At 39.5% G+C, this 20,390-nt stretch overlaps 1 protein-coding gene across 4 annotated transcripts in view; it reads right to left on the bottom strand.

Moving 5' to 3' along the window:
* The window catches only part of WAPL (WAPL cohesin release factor), an 88,010-nt gene that overhangs the window by 30,062 nt on the left and 37,558 nt on the right, over positions 1 to 20,390 (bottom strand). For 2 of the 4 annotated variants that reach the window (XM_054503870.2, XM_054503871.2), the window contains exons 5-9: positions 6,778 to 6,873; positions 5,531 to 5,683; positions 5,126 to 5,262; positions 3,930 to 4,041; positions 188 to 415 (exon numbers count right to left, since the gene is read on the bottom strand). In XM_054503870.2, the coding sequence (XP_054359845.1) occupies positions 188 to 415; positions 3,930 to 4,041; positions 5,126 to 5,262; positions 5,531 to 5,683; positions 6,778 to 6,873 (726 nt within the window). The remainder of the gene's footprint in view (positions 1 to 187; positions 416 to 3,929; positions 4,042 to 5,125; positions 5,263 to 5,530; positions 5,684 to 6,777; positions 6,874 to 20,390) is intronic. The other 2 variants (XM_054503869.2, XM_063669880.1) reach the window with 1 other exon arrangement.

Below are 20,390 nucleotides of genomic sequence, written 5' to 3'. Positions count from 1 at the left end.
GATAAACTAGTTTAGGAAGTTCAGGCAAGGAATGAAATTACACTCAGATCTAAACCTAAGAAATTTGCCAAACTGTAAACCAAGGTTAGAATTAAAATAATTTGCCCACAGTCACACAGCTACTGCAACTAACCAAAGACTTTCTGAAAGTAATTCTCATCTTAGAAGGAAGGAAGAAGGAACCCACCGTTATATTTTCTAGATCAAGATGCTTGTTGTGTACAGTTTCACAGAGCCTTCGGATTTTTTCTTTAATTTTGTTCATGTCTTTTTCATTCAGTAGCTTGGCTGACGAAGCATCTTGTTCCAGTTCCAAAAGTCGAATCATTAGATCTAAGCTAGCTCTATCAAGATCCATGTTCAAACGATCTCTACTCAGTATATACATGAGGGCAGCTGTACAGAGGGACAGATTCTTCAACAGGCCAAAAAAAGAAAAGAAAAAAAAGTTCATGTAAGCAACTCCTGACATCTCAAGAAATAAGACTGTTAATTACTTTTGTTTACAAGTTAAAATGCTTAAAACTTATATTACTAACCATGTTGGAAACTTCAAAAACGTTTGATTCAGCGGTCCCTCTAAAAATATTCTTTTTTTTTTTTTTTTTTGAGATGGAGTCTTACTCTGTCGCCCAGGCTGGAGTGCAGTGGCGCAATCTCGGCTCACTGCAGCTTCCACCTCCCGGGTTCAAGTGATTCTCCTGCCTCAGCCTCCCGAGTAGCTGGGACTACAGGTGTGTGCCACCACGCCCAGCTTATTTTTTGTGTTTTTTTAGTAGAGACGGGGTTTCACGGTGTTAGCCAGGATGGTCTCGATGTCCTGACCTCGTGATCCACCCACCTCGGCCTCCCAAAATGCTGGGATAACAGGTGTGAGCCACCACGCCCGGCCCCCCTCTAAAAATATTCTGAAGAAACATGTTTAAAAAGTAAAAGCTGTTGCTTAAAATTTACCTTTCAATGGATCCTCCATACATGAATGCCTCATAGCTGTAAGAATATATGCTGAATTACATATTTCTTTGGCTATACTATGCTAAGAGTTTATAAAACATTTTTACAGATATGTGTGTGTGAGTATATATATACAAAGCTTATTATGATATACCTCATTTTTTTTCTTTTTGAGACAGGGTTTCACTTTGTCATCCAGGCTGGACTGCAGTGGCACCATATCAGCTCACTGTAGCCTTGACTGTCTGGACTCAAGCAATCCTCCCCACCTCAGCCTCCCAAGTAGCTGGGACAACCGGCAGGCGCCACCATGATTTTTTGTGGATGGGGTTTCACCATGTTGCCGAGGCTGGTCCTGAACACCTGAGGCCAAATGATCCACCCACCTTGGCCTCTCAAAATGCTAAGATTACAGGCGTGAGCCACCACGCCCAGCCTATTCTTTATGATATAGCAGACAGTCATATTTCAGTTTAAAATCAATAATTTAAATAATAATTTTAAATCTATATCATACCCTTAACACATTTTTTCCCCTGGAAAACACAGCTGTGTTTACATCTGCATATAAACCCAGGATGCCGAAATATACATATTTGGATTTCTTTAAAATAAACCAATCGCCAGGCATGGTGGCTCACACCTGTAATCCCAGCACTTTGGGAGGCCGAGGTGGGCAGATCACCTGAGGTAAGGTAATAGATGGTGAAACCCCATCTCTATTAAAAATACAAAAAAATTAGGCTGGGCGCAGTGGTTCACATCTGTAATCCCAGCACTTTGGGAGGCTGAGGCAGGTGGATCACCTAAGGTCGGGAGTTTGAGACCAGCCTGGCCAACATGATGAAACCCCGTCTCTACTAAAAATACAAAAAAATTAGCTGGGCATGGTGACGCATCTCTGTAATCCCAGCTACTCAGGAAGCTGAGGCAGGACAATCGCTTGAACCCGGGAGGCGGAGGCTGCAGTGAGCCAAGATTGTGTCACTGCACTCCAGCCTGGGCGACAGAGCAAAACTGTCTCAAAATAAATAAAATAAAATACAAAAATTAGCCTTGGTGTAGTGGCAGGAGCCTGTAGTCCCAGTTACTTGGGAGGGTGAGTTGTGAGGATCGCTTAAAAAAATAAAATAAAATAAAACAATCAAGTCTGGTTGAACCAAATAATTTTTTAAATCATTAATAAAATGTCTCAAAATCACTCAGATCAGGTAGTTAAAGTACCACATTCTACTTTTGTTTTGTTTCGTTTTTTTTTTTTTTTGAGAGGGAGTCTCGCTCTGTCGCCCAGGCTGGAGTGCAGTGGCACCATCTCAGATCACTGCACCCTCCGCCTCCCAAGTTCCAGCAATTCTTGTGCCTCAGCCTCCTGAGTAACTGGGATTACAGGCACGCACCACCACGCCCGGGTAATTTTTTGCATTTTTAGTAGAGATGGGGTTTCACCATGTTGCCCAGGCTGGTCTCGAACGCCTAAGCTCAGGCAATCTGCCCACCTCAGCCTCCCAAAGTGCTAGGATTATAGGTGTGAGCCACCGCACCTGGCCAGGACACTCTACTCACATAATCTAAATACTGAAGGTGAAATATTTTAGATAAATGTGAATATAAAAAAAGGTCTTACATTTGGGATATTCCAACACTTGAGATATTCTGCACTTACACCTATTTCAATATACAGAAAACACAACCATCTAAAGATTTAAACTTTGAGCCCCCAGAAGTAGAGAAGCATCAGACCAGGTGTCTGATTAAATGTTTATACAGCAAATTATTTTTGGAAATTAGGATGCCATAGTAAAGGCCATGGGGGATCCACTGCCCTTAAAAATCACACTGTAATGTCTAAGTTCACTGTTAACTGCATAATAAAGCAAACGAATTCTCTTTTTTGTTTGTTTTTAAGAGATGAGGTCTCACTAGGTTTCCCAAAATGGATCTGAACTCCTGAGCTCAAGAGATCCTCCCTTAGTCTCCAGAGTAGCTAGGACTTACAAATGCACACCACCTTGCCCAGCAACAAACTAACTTCTTTTTTTTTTTTTTTTTTTTTTTTTTTGAGACAGAGTCTCGCTCTGTCTCCCAGGCTGGAGTGCAGTGGCACAACCTCAGTTCACTGCAACCTCCACCTCCTGGGTTCAAGCAATTCTCCTGCCTCAGCCTCCCAAGTAGCTGGGATTACAGGTGCCTGCCACCACACCCGGCTAATTTTTTGTATTTTATTAGAGTCAGGGTTTTACCATGTTGGCCAGGCTGATCTCAAACTCCTGACCTGAGATGATCCGCCCACTTTGGCCTCCCAAAATGCTGGGATTACAGGCATGAGCCACCGCGCCTGGCCCAGAAGATGCAGTATTAAATTAATTATCACCTAATCTGTATTTAGAACATAATTTCTTTAACAAAAATATAGTAAGGCCATCTCAAAATACTACTAATGCTAATAATTAGCAATGATGGTTACTTTCTTCTAATTTTGGAAAATGCTAAACCTAATAACTTTTGTTATGTTTATTATTAAGCAAAAGCATCAAAGGCAAGGAAAATGAAGAATTTATTCCTTATCACAATAAGGCCATGTTCCAGATTCAACACTGGACAAAAACATTTCTAAAAAATTAGGGCTGCATTTCCAAACCAGTTTTTTTCCATTCATTAGTATCAAATAATATTAAAAGATTCTTCTCAGTGCTTTCTGATTATAGAGAAAACTATGCTTACAAAATTCTGTATCAATGTACTACATTAGCTAAGATAAATGACACATTAAGAAAAAATGTTTTCATGTTTTCAGGAGAAAATAAGTATTAAGCAAAAACTTCTGGCCGTAAGCACTACAAATTTAGCAAATAAAATGAACTCAATCTATAATTAGGATATATTTATAGAATATTCAGTGAAGATATTTTTTGATAGCCAAATAGACTGGTAGTTTTCAACATAAGGCTTCTCAATCTCAGAAACTTAAAAAATACCTGATGGTGCTGGGAATCATCCAAGGTTTTAAAGACCATTGCTACCATCCCATGTGCTCTCAGGTGCATTCGAAAACTGGGCATGGCACATTTAGTGGCCAAGCTAATAACACTACAAGAAAACAGAGTAGGTTAGGGGGGCTGGAAACAGCTGGTACATTAGTTTTGAGTTTGTGTAATACCAAAACCAGCAAACAGGAAGGGAGTAAAAGGGTCAAAGCATTGCCCATACATGATCACAATATAAAAACCATAGGCAAACACATTATTAAAAATATACTGATGCCTAGTGCATGATTAGGTACACTGTATTTTAAAAAAATAACGTAATTGTCTTTAGTGCATTCCTTACATTACTACTACCATTAAAAGCTTAAAATCTGAGCTGCCTTTCATAATACTTCTGATAAAAATTATAATTAATTATATTTGACTGGATATACTCCAAATGACTGAAAAATTCAATCAAAATTATAGTATTCAATCAATCCATTAGGAAATACAAAAGATCATCTTTTTGAGCATTTGGGTGCAAACGTAAGCATCCAGATCACAATATGCTTAAATAAATCTAACTTATTACTTGAACATCAGAGGTAAAAAGAACTTAAAAGTTTTTTTTTTTAATTATTTACTTTATTCTTTCTGGTAATTTTTTCTTTCTTGTTTTTGGAGACAGGGCCTCACCTCACTCTAGCATCCAGGCTGGAGTGCAGTGGCATGATCACAGGCTCAAGCCATCCTGCCACCTCAGCCTCCCAAGTAGCTGGAACTACAGGCACATGCCACCATGACTCGTTAATTTTTTATAGACATGGGGTCTCACTATGTTGCCCAAGGTGGTCTCGAACTCTTGGACACACATGATCCTCCCAACTTGGCTTCCCAAAATGCTGGGATTATAGGTATGAGCCACCACACAGGGCAAAAAGATGGTTTACCATAATTTTTTTTTTTAAGCATTTGAAAACTGAAGCCTATGCTATACTAAAAAGGCTCTCATCATCCAGCTTTCCCTCTTATCATGTAGAATCAAATTCTTTATAAGGAAATGGATAGCATTTTAACATGTCTCTGGCTATACATACTACCCCATCATAACAAAATAAAAAATGTTTGGCTTTTTGGACAACACCTAGTTGAAAAAATTTTATACAGCATGCACATAATTGTAAAATATAAAAATAAGATCTTACCTAAGGCAACGTGTGTTTAGAGGCTGAGTGCTCTTTAAGCCACTTAACAAGTACTCAATGTCATCAGTGAACTCTTGATTTTCACCAAATTCTACGACATCGTTGAAGTGCTTCACGTGCTGAACAACAGTATATAACTGCCAAGAAAAAAGAAAGTTCACCCCTTTTTTACTAGGAACTAGCATATTTAAATCTGTGGGCTCACTGTACTTTACATAAGTGCATAAAATAGTTCGTTAGATGGCAACAAAAATATTTTTAGAACAATGATGATGGTAGGACAAAAGAAGTTTGTGGTTCAAAACTGAGTATCAGTATACTGACATTTGTTGAAGATATTAAAAGGCTAAATGTTACATACAAAAATCTATCAACATGCAGTAAACACTGTATATGGCTGCTTACTTCTTTGTCTTCTCGTCTGCATTTCAGTGCAGTAACTATATCTTGGTAGGGCTGAGTAGGTATTGTCACAGTTTTTATCACTTTGGATGGTGGTGCAGGAGCCTTAAAAACTCCATCATCTTTTTGATTTGGTTCCTTTGAAGACAACCTCACCTATTAATAAAGGTATTAAATTAGTTGTTCTAAATAAATATATAAAAATAGGAACATCTCATCTATCTGGCAAATTCAGCTTTAAAAAAAAGTAAATAAAGCTTTTTAAAAAGCAGGGAGGCCTCTCAAAGGTCTTTAGAAATACTTTGAATTCCATGCACTAACAGGTAAGATATATGTATGTGTGCACACAGAAGAACCACTCAAAGATTCCTTCTGGTCTTTTTTAAACTTTTTATTTCACACAATTTGTCGTTTGTCTCTAGTACCATTAGAAAGACTAAAGAACCACAACTGCATGCAAAAATAGCTTTCATAAGCAGAAAGGGACAGGACAGAAAAACTAGACAGAGTCAAAAGAATTTTAATAGCACAAGAGTGTGAAGTAGTTTAGGGTAGAAATAAATAGCTATAACAGGAGCATGCTATATTACTACTAATATACAAAATGATTTCTTTATACTATCAAAAGGAGTCTAATCAGTTTAAGAAGACAGGGAACTGTACATTATACTTTAGAAAGACTTCTATCCCCAAATTTCTTATTGTTATAAAGAACTAATTTACTTGATAACTCCAGGTGACTAAAGCTTTACTGTTAACCTAGAAATCATGTATGATATTACCAGTCATTCTGTAGAAAATAAGTTGCTAAGAATCTTTTTCCTAATGTTTTGGATTGAAAAGTATTACTAGAATACAGGAAGAGATTTGCATCTGAAAAGCAAATTAAGCACTGAAAGCCACTTAGAAATATATATAGGATGTAATACACAACATAGCTCTTACACAAACATCAAATATGAACAATCTTGCTCTTAAACACTAAATACTATAAATTCCATGAAATGTGGGTCATGAGTAACAAGAGCCTTATTTTTTATGGCTTTCATTGTTTAACCTAGCAGCACTAGAATTTCTGCTATCTTACTGACAATCCTCAGTTTTTAAACTGAAACTAAGTTTCAGTAAAGAAAGCCAAAATAAACTGTTAAATAGAAAAGTCAAATATTTACAAATTATGAATTAAAAGAGTAACTGCTTAATTTATAGCTTATTAAAAAACACAAAATAAATAAGTACAGTTCACTTACTGTGACACTCTGAGGTTTTACTACTGGTGGCCCAGGTAGTTCTTCTGAATCTGGATGATTCCAATGTCTGGCATTATATACAGCTTTTGTGGGTGACTAGAGAAATGAGAGAAAGATCAACTGCTTCCATCCTTATAAAAGACTCTCAACTAAAAATCATAAAGAATAATTTATATGCATAAACATGTCCTAGAAACAGCAGGATGGATACTATCTGGGAACAGTCCCACCACAATTCCCATTCTCATGTCTATGGCAAATATAATCACTGTAATACTAGGTCACAAAATCAGTAATTAGTGCTCTGTGCAACTATAACTAACCAAGAAAAGATGGCACTTGAAAGTAAACCTAGGCCAGACGTGGTGGCTCACGCCTGTAATCCCAGCACTTTGGGAGGCCAAGGCGGGTGGATCACTTGAGGTCAGGAGTTTGAGACGAGCCTGGCCAACACAGTGAAACCCCGTCTCTACTAAAAATAAAAAAAGTTAGCTGGGCATGGTGGCAGGCATCTGTAATCCCAGCTACTTGGGAGGCTGAGGCAGGAGAATCACCTGAACCCGGAGGCAGAGGTTGCAGTGAGCTAAGACTGCGCCACCACACTCCAGCCTGGGTGACAGAGTGAGACTCCGCCTCAAAAAAAAAAAAAAAAAAAAAAAAGGTAAACCTCTTGCTAGGCTTACTAAGTAATCAACACATTCAACTCAACATGGGCTGGGCATGATGGCTCATGCTTGTAATCCCAGCACTTTGGGAGAGTGAGGAAGGAGGATCACTTGAGCCCAGGAGTTCAAGACCAACCTGGGTGAGCCCAGGAAGACCAACCTGGGTGACAAAGCAAGACTCCGTCTCAAAAAAATTTAAAAAATAGTAATGATGATGATAATAATAGTTCAACATGTTCTTTGGCAAAACTTTATTCTTCCTACTACCAATTCATGCCTCACAATCTTCAACAATGGGAATCCAGCAGTTTATGGACAGATAATGTGCTCATTTAAAGCAAACCACTGCAGCCAGATGTGTGCCACCACTCAAGAGTTCTCAAATTTTATCAAGGTAAATATAATACATATACCACATATTCCAAGACACAGTGGGATCCAAAAAAGTACCATGTAATAACATACATGATTTCTGCAGCAAAATATCACACTAAGCAGGACAAAGATGTAAAGTCCCTCACATCAATTGAGGTTATTGTGCTGCCCTATCAATTTACTTAAACTTCCAGGGGGGATTTTCAGTTTTAACAATGAATTTAAGAATTGAGAATAGATGACAGTAAACCTACAAAATCAAATCAAGTAAAAGAACAAAACCCTCACTTTCAAGAGAAAACTGCATAATTACAAAGACAAGACAGAAAGGTAACACCTCATCCTCTCTATCCTCTACAAAAGTGACGTTAAATTATGTTTTGAACTTCAAATAAATGGTTTGGACAAATTAGAGATTTTCTCTTATGAAACAAATCTTATTTTCAGTACAACAAAAATAAGAAGACAAGTGGAAAATCATACTTCAAGACCGTCAAAAAATCTACATTTAAAAAACTTAACTATATCCCCTTACTAGCTGCACCGAAGCAACATAATTAGCATTAAGCATTAGTGTGAACTAATGGTTAGCTTTTAATATATTATCTTTAATAAAGTAGAAAAACTCTCATTTGTATTGTGTATACAAACCCATCATTCATAAATGCCAGGTTGGCATAACATGATGATGCATCAGCAATCTGAAATAATTTATGCACTCATGCAAGACTTGATCTGACTTCCTGAGACACAACACATAAAGTAGACTGAACATAAATTTTAAAACCAACCTCTCTATTCCTTCCATTCTTTTCAAAGACCAGCTATATAACTTGTTTGTCTGCTAGTTATGGATCCCTAATTTGAACTACCTTTAGTACCTCAAGCATACTCAGAGACCAGGCTTTGGTAACAACAGCCTTTTGGCAACAATGAGTGCCTCAAAGCTCAAGCATTTCACTTCTTTTTAGAAAGCACTGACTGGGCTAGGCACAGTGGCTCATGCCGGGAAGTGTAGCACGCCTCCAGGCCGAGGCAGGAAGATCAGTTGAAGCCAGGAGTTCAACAACAGCCTGGGCAAGAAAGCAAGACCCTGTCTCTACAAAAAATAAAATTAAAGAAATTAAAGAAGCAAAAAGAGAAATTATGTTTAAAAAAGCACTGACTAGGCCGGGCGTGGTGGCTCACGCCTGTAATCCCAGCACTTTGGGAGGCCGAGGCGGGCGGCTCACGAGGTCAGGAGATCGAGACCATCCTGGCTAACACGGTGAAACCCCGTCTCTACTAAAAATACAAAAAATTAGCCGGGCGCGGTGGTGGGCGCCTGTAGTCCCAGCTACTTGGGAGGCTGAGGGAGGAGAATGGCGTGAACCCAGGAGGCAGAGCTTGCAGTGGGCCGAGTTCGTGCCACTGCACTCCAGCCTGGGTGACAGAGCGAGACTCCGTCTCAAAAAAAAAAAAGCACTGACTACAGGTAATAATCTGGTTACCTAGTTCCACAGCTAACAAAATACTAGGGTGGCTCACAGTTTTAAATTAAAACACTGTAAGAGTGCCTGAAAGAATATGTGCTGTCGGGTGCGGTGGCTGACCCCTGTAATCCCAGCACTTTGGGAGGCCAAGGCGGGTGGATCAACTGAGGTCAGGAGTTTGAGACCAGCCTGGCCAACAGGATGAAACCCCGTCTCTACTAAAAATACAAAAATTACCCGGGCATGGTGGTGAGTACCTGTAGTACCAGCTACTCAGGTGGCTGAGGCGGGAGAATCAGTTGAACCCGGGAGGTGGAGGTTGCAGTGAGCTGAGATTGCGCCACTGCACTCCAGCCTGGGTGACAAAGCAAGACTTTTTAAAAAAAAAAAAAAAAAGTGCTTTGTAAGTATTAAATATTATTAATAATTGTTATGTGATGATGTGCTGCTTGGTTTAAGTCTAACACATTCGTAAGAAAATAGAAATATATAGCCTACCTACCTAATAAAGAATATGATAAACAAATGGAATAACTGATGCGTCTATTCATCTCATAAGTCCTTGAAGCATAACAGCATACAGAATAATTGAATAATTTATATTAAAAGGTCATATTAAAGGAACTTTTGGTTATGCTGTCGAACAAGGCAATATAGTAACACTTAGTTTTAAAGCTTTTGATGATGTTTTACCATTTTAATATTAATAAGCAATCTAAAGGGAAGTAGTCCAATTAGAACTTTTTCTTTTATTTCAGTGTCTTACAAGATTAATATAGGGTTTATTACGGGAGGAGAGATATTGAAGACACATCTAACTAAAAATTAAAATAGGTAATATCTGTATATGGCTAACATACACACATGGCAGGGAGAGGAAGAAACAGGGAAAGAGAGAAAGGGGAACACTGACTGAGCTCTTTACATCATTCCAAAACAGTACAGTAATTCCACATGCTCCTAAGTGAACTGTGTATGTAAAGCACAACAGTGGTATGTCACATGCTAATTTCACTCAATGAAAGTGATTGTGTGTGTACAATATATGTAAAAATATCATATAGCAATCAACTTTCCATGGAAAATCAAAAATCACCCTTACCATTTAGCAACCTAGCTAAATGTTAACAGAGTCATTCTGATTGCACCACCAGGCTTGTCTTTAATCTTCTTAATTTTATTCTTGTTTGAAAAGCAGATACAGGGCCAGGCACGGTGACTCATGCCTGTAATCCCAGCATTTTGGGAGGCCGAGACAGGTGGATCACGTGAGGTCAGGAGTTCAAGACCAGCCTAACCAACATGGTGAAACCCTATCTCTACTAAATACAAAAAATTACCCGGGTGTGGTGGCAGGCACTGTAGTCCCAGCTACTTGGGAGGCTGAGGCAGGAGAATTGCTTGAACCCAGAAGGTAGGGCTGCAGTGACTCAAGATTGCACCATTGCACTCCGGCCTGGCCAACAGAAAAGCAGATACAGGCCAGGTGCAGTGGCTCACGCCTGTAATCCTAGCACTTTGGGAGGCTGAAGTGGGCGGATCACTTGAGGTCAGGAGTTTGAAACCAGCCTGGCCAACATGGTGAAACCCCGTCTCGCGTGGTGGTAGGTGCCTGTAATCCCCGCTACTCAGGAGACTAAGGCAGGAGAATTGCTTGAACCTGGGAGGCGGAGGTTGCAGTGAACTGAGATCGTGCCATTGCACTCCACCGTGAGCAACAAGGGCGAAACTCTGTCTCGGAAAAAAAAAAAAAAAGAAAAGCAGATACAGCATATAAACCAGATTCCTAAACTTTTTTCTGTATTTAAAAAAAAAAAATTGTGGCTAAGCATGGTAGCTCTCGCCCATAATCCCAGCAAGTTGGGAGGCCAAGGGAGACAGATGTCTTGAGCCCAGGAGTTTGAGACAGCCTGTGCAACACAGTGAAACTCAGTCTCTACAAAAAATACAAAAATTAGCTGGGAATGGTGGCATGTGCCTGTGGTCCCAGCTACTTGAGATGCTGAGGTGGGAGGATCACCTCCTGAGTCCAGGAAGTGGAGGCTGCAGTGAGCCAAGATCACACCACTGCACTCCAGCCTGGGTGACAGAGCAAGATCCTGTCTCCAAAAAAAAAAGGATGGATTCTGTTTGCTAGGTAAATTAATGAGAAAAATACTTAGAACAAAATAAGCAAAAAGTTCATAATAATAATCTAACATTCTAAATATTCAGAACCATTTTAGCATATTTCAATACTAGTAATCTTAAATATATTATTCTTTTGTATTCAGTGCTCCAGGGGCATAAGCAAGAAAAACCTCAAATGTGACATTCCATTAAAGCTAAGGAAAAAATATTCCACTGACAAACTGATGGGGCATTTCTTCATGAGAGATAATACAGTTTCTATAAAAACAATGGATAAAAATTGGTTTTTACAATAACACCACAAAGGCTGTTGTTAACAGACTGGATTACTGAATCACAACTATAAACCAGAGGAAAAGGCCGGGCGTGGTGGCTCAGGTCTGTAATCCCAGCACTTTGGGAGGCCGAGGTGGGCAGACCACTCGAGGTCAGGAGTTTGAGACCAGGCTGTCCAACATAGTGAAACCCCATCTCTACCAAGAATACAAAAAAATTAGCTGGGTGTGGTGGCACACATCTGTAATTCCAGCTCCCCCGGGAGGCTGAGGAAGGAGAATCACTTGAGCCTTGGGAGATGGAGGTTGCAGTGAGCCGAGACTGCACCACTGCACTCCAGCCTGGGTGACAGGGTGACACTCCATCTCAAAAAAACAAAAACAAACAAACAAAAAAACAACGACAACAACAAAAACAGAGGAAAGAAAGCATTCCTTCCTGAAAATGTAAGAAGAAGTGACAACATGTTATCCCCCACTGGGCTGGCTCATAAAAGCGAGGAAAAAAAGGAATGGGTTTCTTTTGTTGTTGTTTTGTTTTGTTTTTGAGACAAAGTTTCTCGCTCTTACTGCCCAGGCTGGAGTGCAATGGTGCGATTTCAGCTCACTGTAACCTGCGCCTCCCGGGTTCAAGCGATTCTCCTGCCTCAGCCTCCCGAGTAGCTGGGATTACAAGTGTCACTACGCCTGGCTAATTTTTGTATTGTTAGTAGAGATGGGGTTTCGCCATGTTGGCCAGGCCGGTCTTAAACTCCTGACCTCAGGTGATCCACCTGCCTTGGCCTCCCAAAGTGCTGGGATTATTGGCGTAAGCCACAGCGCACAGCCAAAAAAAAGGAATGTTTTTAAGCCATAAATACTTTATAAACAAGAAGAGCAAATTTATCTATACGTTTTAAAAACTATGTGCTATATGAAGACAAAATAGTAAGCCGATTAGAATTCATCCAGCATTACCCACCCAAGGATATCACCAGTAATTCAATCAATCAGCATGAAGTACAACTAAATGAACTCTGAAGAAGTACTGCAATGCATAACTATGTGTGTATGTGTGCACAGTACTTTAGCGGCAATTCAAAAGGGGGAAGTAGAAAAAAAAATTTGGATCTGGATTGTCAAAAATTTCTTTAAAGGATATATAAAAATCCTTTAAAAAAGACAATTGGAATCAGAAGCAGGAGAAGAAAAGTCTTACAAAGAATCTTTGAGCTCTTTACAACTTCCTTTTAAGCATAATCATACAATCCCAAATGGTCTTAAACTATAAAAAACATAACACGTTAGATATCCAGAGTATTGAATTATTTGAGGGAAGACTACAGAAACTCCTAAATTAAAACCAACACATCTGTACTATCAAGAACTAGAAATTGTAATACGCAATATGAAACACTGTGTAGAGAATCTAATCCACAGCTAACGAGAAGAAATAAAGCTGCAAAGTCTGTCTTCTCTGCCTGAATCAACTGCGTACAACAGGTAGTAATGACTTTTAAAGACAGCTGCCATTTTCACGAAGAAATTGCCAATTCCTATCTTCATGAAGAACAATGCACACCACTACTGTGAGTAGAACTTCAAAAGCTAATTGGTAGCCACGGTTTTATTAGAAGTAGGTAACTGTCACTTCAGAATATCACCAGGAAACAGCATAACTTGGTCATAAGTTCTAAAAAGTCCATGCAAAAAAACATAAAATTCAGTAGTTGGCATTTTGTGAGAACATAACTTAGCCTATAATTCAACAATTAAAACTAAAAGATACTAGTATGAGAGCCATGACCAAAATCAGCTAAAACAACAGTTCTCACAACTAAAAATACCATTAAATATTGATGACAAGTTGTATTAGAAAGATGATTATCAAATTTAGAAATAAAAAAACCGGAAGCTATAAATATCTTGAGACAACACACCTGTGATTAGAGAATATCCATTCTCCCCTTCATTTTCCTTTAAGAACATTTAGCTTGACGTATGCTCACATAGATTTCTCAACATCTTGATGCTTGCATGGGCATGTGACTCAGCTCTTGCCAGTGAAGTGTGAAGAGAAGTGAGGTACACCTTCTGGGTCCTGGCTTCTAGGGATGGTTCACTGCCTTCCCTTCTAGTTCCTTCTATCTTAATCAATAGTCTAGAAATGGTAGAATACCACCACACAAGGGAAGCCTGGGTCCCCTACACTGCAGCAATTTGAAAATTGTCCAGAGATAAACAACCAGAGACTGGTAAGCCAGAGAAAAATAAGCTATCTATTAATAACTAATTTGGGATTTCTTTTACATCCTAAGAAGCCACCTTTGAACAACAGTAAATTGAGATTAGAAACAAATAATAACAGGACATGCTCAAAGTATAAAATTTTGCCAATACTGGATGTGGGTAAACTATGCACATACAACATTAAAAAGAAACAATTTAAAAGATATAAACAGTCAACATGTAAGAGAATGGAGGAAGACAGAAACTAAAGAAAAAAATAAAATCTAAAACCAATCTTTAGAATTATAAAAATATATACTGGGGAAGATCTACATGAACTGATAGTGATTTCCAAGAAATATTACTAAATTTTAAAGGAGAGACAGTGCAAAACAGCACATATAGATGCTTTTTATGTAAGAAAAAAAAATTTTTTTTTTTTGAGACGGCGTTTCACTCTTGTTGCCCAGGCTGGAGTGCAATGGCATGATCTTGGCTCACTGCAACCTCCGCCTCCCGGATTCATGAGATTCTCCTGCCTCAGCCTCCCGAGTAGCTGGGATTACAGGCATGTGCTACCACGCCCAGCTAATTTTGTATTTTTAGTAGAGACGGGGTTTATCCATGTTGGTCAGGCTGCTCTTGAACTCCTGACCTTAGGTGATCTGCCCGCTTTGGCCTCCCAAAGAGCTGGGATTACAGGCATGAACCACCGTGCCTGGCTGAAAAATTTTAGTCTGTTTATTTTTATATAAAAAAGAAACACAGAAAAGAAAAAGCAGAAAACAATAAAATTGGTTCCCTACAAGGGTGGGTAACAGACTGGAACAGATCTCAGATGAAGTGACCTCATTAAACTTACCTTTTTATATAGTTTTGACTTTTATAATGTTGTACATATAAAAAAAAAGGTAAGAATGGAAAGGGAAAACCCCAACACTTAAAGCAAACCAGAACAAAGAAACCTACTCATATTTCACATGGACAGCAAATACAGTGAAGGGAAGCCAGACAAACCACCCAATGCTCTGACCAATCAACAGGCAGGCAGGCAGAAATAATCCCAAGTAATTTGTGAACATATTATTTGACTTTATACCCTCAATCTTGGGCAGGGTGGAGTAGGGCAAGTGCAGAATTGCCAAACAATTCCTGAAAATTTTTGTAAATTTACTTATTGTAGTGGAATGGGCAAAGCAATTCTGTACCTATTTAGATATATTATAAGTTGAGTAATGTGCTGCTGCTGTTGTTCACTGTGAAAAAGACATAAGGCCAGAAAGAACCCTGGGCTCTCACTGTGAAAAAGACAGAAGGCAAGAAATAATCCTGTGAAAATGCATTGATACTGAAGATTATCAGTGTGAATTCATGATTTCTAGATCACTTATGTACACAGGCATGAATCCACATATATATGTGAAGGTATATTTGTATGTGAATGTATGTGAATATATAGTATGTATGTAATATATGTATACGTGCACGTTTCCTATGCCCATTTGCTAAAAGCGCCAAGAAGCAAAGGACACACCTAGGGCCCATTATCATAGTCTCTAATACCATTCTCCACTAAAGAGAATCATTACTCCGCAGAGAATGGACCTGATCCCAAGCCTACAGCTGACCAGGTACAAGATGAACCTAGAACACTGTGTTACACCAGGAAGAAAGAAGTTTTCATAGAATGATGGGGACATGGCAGAGGAATCAAACAGCCAGCTTAATGAGGCTCTACTAGCCAAATCGGGACAAATTTAGGCCCCAAATAATTAAGCACAGTAATAGATTATAAACCATTGGGGAAAAAGTAGGGATTCACTAAAGAAGTCAAATTCATAGGAACAAAGAGTGGAAAGGTGGTTGCCAGGGGCTGGCAGGTAGGGGAAATGGAATTTTGGTCAAAGGGTAGAAACTTCCCATTATAAAATGATTAGGTTCTGGAGATCTGACTTATAGCATGGTGACTACAGTTAATAATAATGTACTTTACAGAGTCATGTACCACATAACAAGGTTTCGGTCAATTACAAACTGCATATATAATGGTGGTCTCATAAGATTTTAATGGAGCTGAAAAATTCCTAACGTTTAGTGACATCTTAGCGCAATGCATTAGGCGAGTGTTTGTAGTGATGCTTTCGTAAACAAACCTACTGTGCTGCCAGTCCTATAAGGGTACAGTACATACAGGCCGGGTGCGGTGGCTCACGCCTGTAATCCTAGCATTTTGGGAGGCCGAGGTGGGTGGATCACCTGAGGTCGGGAGTTTGAGACCAGCCTGACCAACATGGAAAAACTGTGCCTCTACTAAAAATACAAAATTGGCTGGGCGTGGAGGTGCATGCCTGTAATCCCAGCTACTTAGGAGGCTGAAGCAGAATTGCTTGAACTTGGGAAGCAGAGGTTGTGGTGAGCTGAGATCGCACCACTGCACTCCAGCCTGGACAACAAGAGCAAAAACTCCATCTCAAAAAAAAAAAAAAAAAAAGAGTATAGCACATACAATTAGATACAGTGAGTAACACTTGACAATGAATGACTATTAACAATAACATAGTTACTGGTTTATGTATTTACTATACTTTTAACCATTTTAGAATATACTCCTTCTACTTGCAAAACAAAAGTTCATTGTAAAACCACTTCAGACAGGTCCTTCAGGAGTTATTCCAGAAGAAGGCTGGCATCATAGGAGATGACAGCTCCATGTATGTTAGTGCCCTTGAAGAACTTCCAGTGGCACAAGATGTGGAGGCGGAAGACCATGAGAATGATGATCTTCACTCTGGATAGGCCTAGGCTAGTGTATCTTAAGTTTTTAACAAATTTTTTTTTTTTTTTTTTTTTTTTTTTTGGCAGTCTCGCTCTGTTGCCCAGGCTGGAGTACAGTGGCGCGATCTCGGCTCCCGCCACTATGCCTGGCTAATTGTATTTTTAGTAGAGATGGGGTTTCACCATGTTGGCCAGACTGGCCTCAAACTCCTGACCTCAGGTGACCCGCCTGCCTCAACTTCCCCAAGTGCCGGGATTACAGGCGTGAGCCACTGCACCCAGGCAACAAAAAAGATTTTAAAGTAAAATTAAAAATAATTTTAAAAATAGAAAAAGGTTTATGGAATAAAGATATAAAGAATGAAAATATTTTTGTACAGTAGTACAGTGTGTTTTAAGCTAAGTGTTATTAACAATAGCCAAAAAGTTTTAAACAAATTAAAACGTTTATAATGTTAAAAAGTTACAGTAAGCTGGCTGGCCACAGTGGCTCACGTCTGTAATCCCAGCACTTTGGGAGGCCAAGCGGAGAGGATTGCTTGAGCCCAGGAGTTCAAGACCAGCCTCAACAACATGGTGAAACCCCACCTCTACAAAAAATACAAGATCACCAGGGTGTGGTGATGTCCACCTGTAGTCCCAGCCACTAGGGAGGCTGAGGTGGGAGGATCAATTGAGCCCAGGAGGTCAAGGCTGCAATGAACAGTGTTCACACCACTGCACTCCAACCTAGGTGACAGAGGGAGACTGTCTCAAAACAAAAAGCAAAAAGAACAAAACAAGCCATTACAGTAAGCTAAGGTTAATTTATCATTGAAGAAACTATTATCTTATAACTTTGGTGCAGCATACGTGTACAGTGTTTATAAAGTCTACAGTAGTGTCCTAAGCTTTCACATTCACTCACTGACTCCCCAAAGAAACTTGCAATCCTGCAAGCTCCATTCATGGTCAAGTGTCCTATATAGGTGTACCATTTTAATATGTATTTTTACTGTACCTTTTCTATGTTTAGATACATAAATACTTACCATTGTGTTACAACTGCCTACAATATTGAGTATGGCAACATATCAGGAGCAACAGGCTACGCCATAAAGCCTAGGTGTGTGGTAGACTATCCCATCTAGCTTTGTGTTCTGTTTGCACAATGAAATCGCCTAATGATGCACTTCTCAGAATGTAAACCTGTCATTAAGTAATGCGTGACTATAGTACAAAATGGAAAAACAAATGAAATTTCAAACTATAAACACCCTAACACACACATAGACACACACGCATGTGCGTGCGCTCACTCTCGCTCTCTCTCTCTCTCCTCCCCCATCCCTCCCATCTCCCCCCACTCACCCCCCCACTTCCCATCTATAACTATCAAACGGATGTCAGTGCTTTCCAGCTCCTGATAACCCCTGGCCACATTTTCTCACTCCAAGCCTCATTTCCTGGGAAATAAGAGTAAAATACTTTGAACTTTCAAACTTTAATGGCACCTATACTAAAGAAAATATGATTAGGCAGGGCACGGTAGCTCACATCTGTAATCCCAGCACTTTGGGAGGCCGAGGGAGGCGGATCACTTGAGATCAGGAGTTCAAGACCAACATGGTAAAACCCCGTCTCTACTAAAAATACAAAAATTAGCCCTAGGACATGGTGGCACCCGCCTGTAGTCCCAGCTACTCAAGAGGCTAAGGCAGTTGAATCACTTGAACCCAAGAGACAGAGATTGCAGTGAGCCGAGATTGCGCCACTGCACTCCAGCCTGGGCAACAGAGCGAGACTCCATAACCAAAAAAAAAAAAAAAAAGATTAACAGTACTTTCATTCCTTATTAAAATCCTTCCAGAATAAAGTATTAAAGGAAAAAAAAGCACAAGAATTGGATCACAGAGAGAAAATAATTTACATTTTCCTAAGCCTTTTTGACTTATATAGGTCAATGATTTTAATTATCTGGCTTAATATTTAAGTTAAATACTACCTATATAAAAGGAAGCAATAATGCTTCTGGTTTGGAACAAACACACTGAGGAAATACTAAGACTGCTCAAAATTCCAGTAGGAAAAAACAATTCTGCCTTTTTAAGATACTCTTCTTATTCCTTTTTGTATCCCTAGCACAGTGAAAGTCATGTAGTAAACACTAAACAAAAACAATGATGAAAAAAAGCCAACTAAAACCGACTCCCTCTCTTCCATACCTAGGCCCAGCCAGAACCTGCTCAGCTTCAACAACTCTTTGGATCACCCACCCAGGAGCTGTAAATGAATGGCAGCAGCTATTAACTTCCACACTTTTGCCAGCTTCCCTCATCACCAATCCAATTGCTACAGTCATTCTTTTTTTCAGGCTTCATATCAATTAATATCTCAGGTTTCTAGTACTTGAGAATATAGTGGATCTCACGATACCACATGATGACTGGATCTCAAGATAGTCAGTGAGTCCCCATACATATAACAAAGGTAACACTGGGTAAAACTGTTCTGACAGAAAAATATGCTATTTCATGAGAGTGGGTTCTAACTGCTAAAGGAAGATACTGTGTGGAAGGAACATTTGTTCTTGGGTGAGATGTGGGAGTACTTGTCCTTTAAAGTCTCTTCAATTGTAAGATTTTGCTAGTAAGTTGACAACCTGTATAAACTCATTTTATAAAACAAAAAATGAAGTTTATCAAAGTATAAAGCTATATTCAACTTTAAAACTGCAGGTTTATGTAATTACAACATTCTAAAACAACTAAATATGTAACCATGATTTATACTGATAAATTTTAATTGCCCAGAAGCCCACTATCCAGTGTCATATTGAAGGACAGATGGGAAGAAAAAATTAAGTCCAGAATGTTCCTTAAAGAGTTAGATAAAAGATAGTGCTAAAAGGGCTTAGCTTTAAACCACAGGGGAACGACGAAAGTAAAGGTATAGGCTGGGCATGATGGCTTATGCCTGTAATCCCACCACTTTGGGAGGCCGAGACCGGCAGATGGCTAGACTCAAGAGCCCAAGACTAGCCTGGGAAAAATGGTGAAATCCCATCTCTACAAAAAATACAAAAAATTAGCTAGACGCAGTGGCGTGTGCCTATAGTCCCAGCTACCCTAGAGGCTGAAGCAGAGGAATCACTTGAGCCCAGGAAGTCAAGGCTGCAGTGAGACATGATCACACCATTGCACTCCAGCCTGAGCAACTGGAGTGAAACCCTGTCTCAACAACAAAAAAGAACGTAAAGGTAGAAATATTGGAGAATTGAAACTGAGATTGACGTTATGGTTAGTTTCATCAATGACCCCGCAGCAGTCTTAACTGCAAAACAAGATGGCCAACATCCCAGGTAAAACACAACCAACCCCGCAAGCACTGAAAACCTGTACAGTCAGGCCGACTACAGACAATGAATGCTTACAAGCAGGGATGACAGGCAGCAGCTGAACGAAAAGGTAGAAGTCAAACCACAAGCAGGGCAAGCAGAAGAAATAATCTAAGTATATCAGCACACATATGACAGCTACAAATAATGGCATGTAGGGAAGCTGTAGCCAGAAATCAGAAACTGGATGACATTTCACGAACGAAAGTACCAAGAACTGCTCAACGATCAAAACCTTACCTAGAAACAATAGGTAGTTAAATCCAGGTATGTTTCAACCCTATCTATCAAATCCTATCTTTCCTTTTCTCACCAGCAAGTGACAACTTTTCTGAAT

Source organism: Pongo pygmaeus, chromosome 8 (genome assembly GCF_028885625.2).
Source record: "Pongo pygmaeus isolate AG05252 chromosome 8, NHGRI_mPonPyg2-v2.0_pri, whole genome shotgun sequence".
NCBI lineage: Eukaryota > Metazoa > Chordata > Mammalia > Primates > Hominidae > Pongo > Pongo pygmaeus.
The sequence above is the reverse complement of the archived record's forward strand: the minus strand, read 5'-3'. Positions and strand labels throughout refer to the sequence as shown.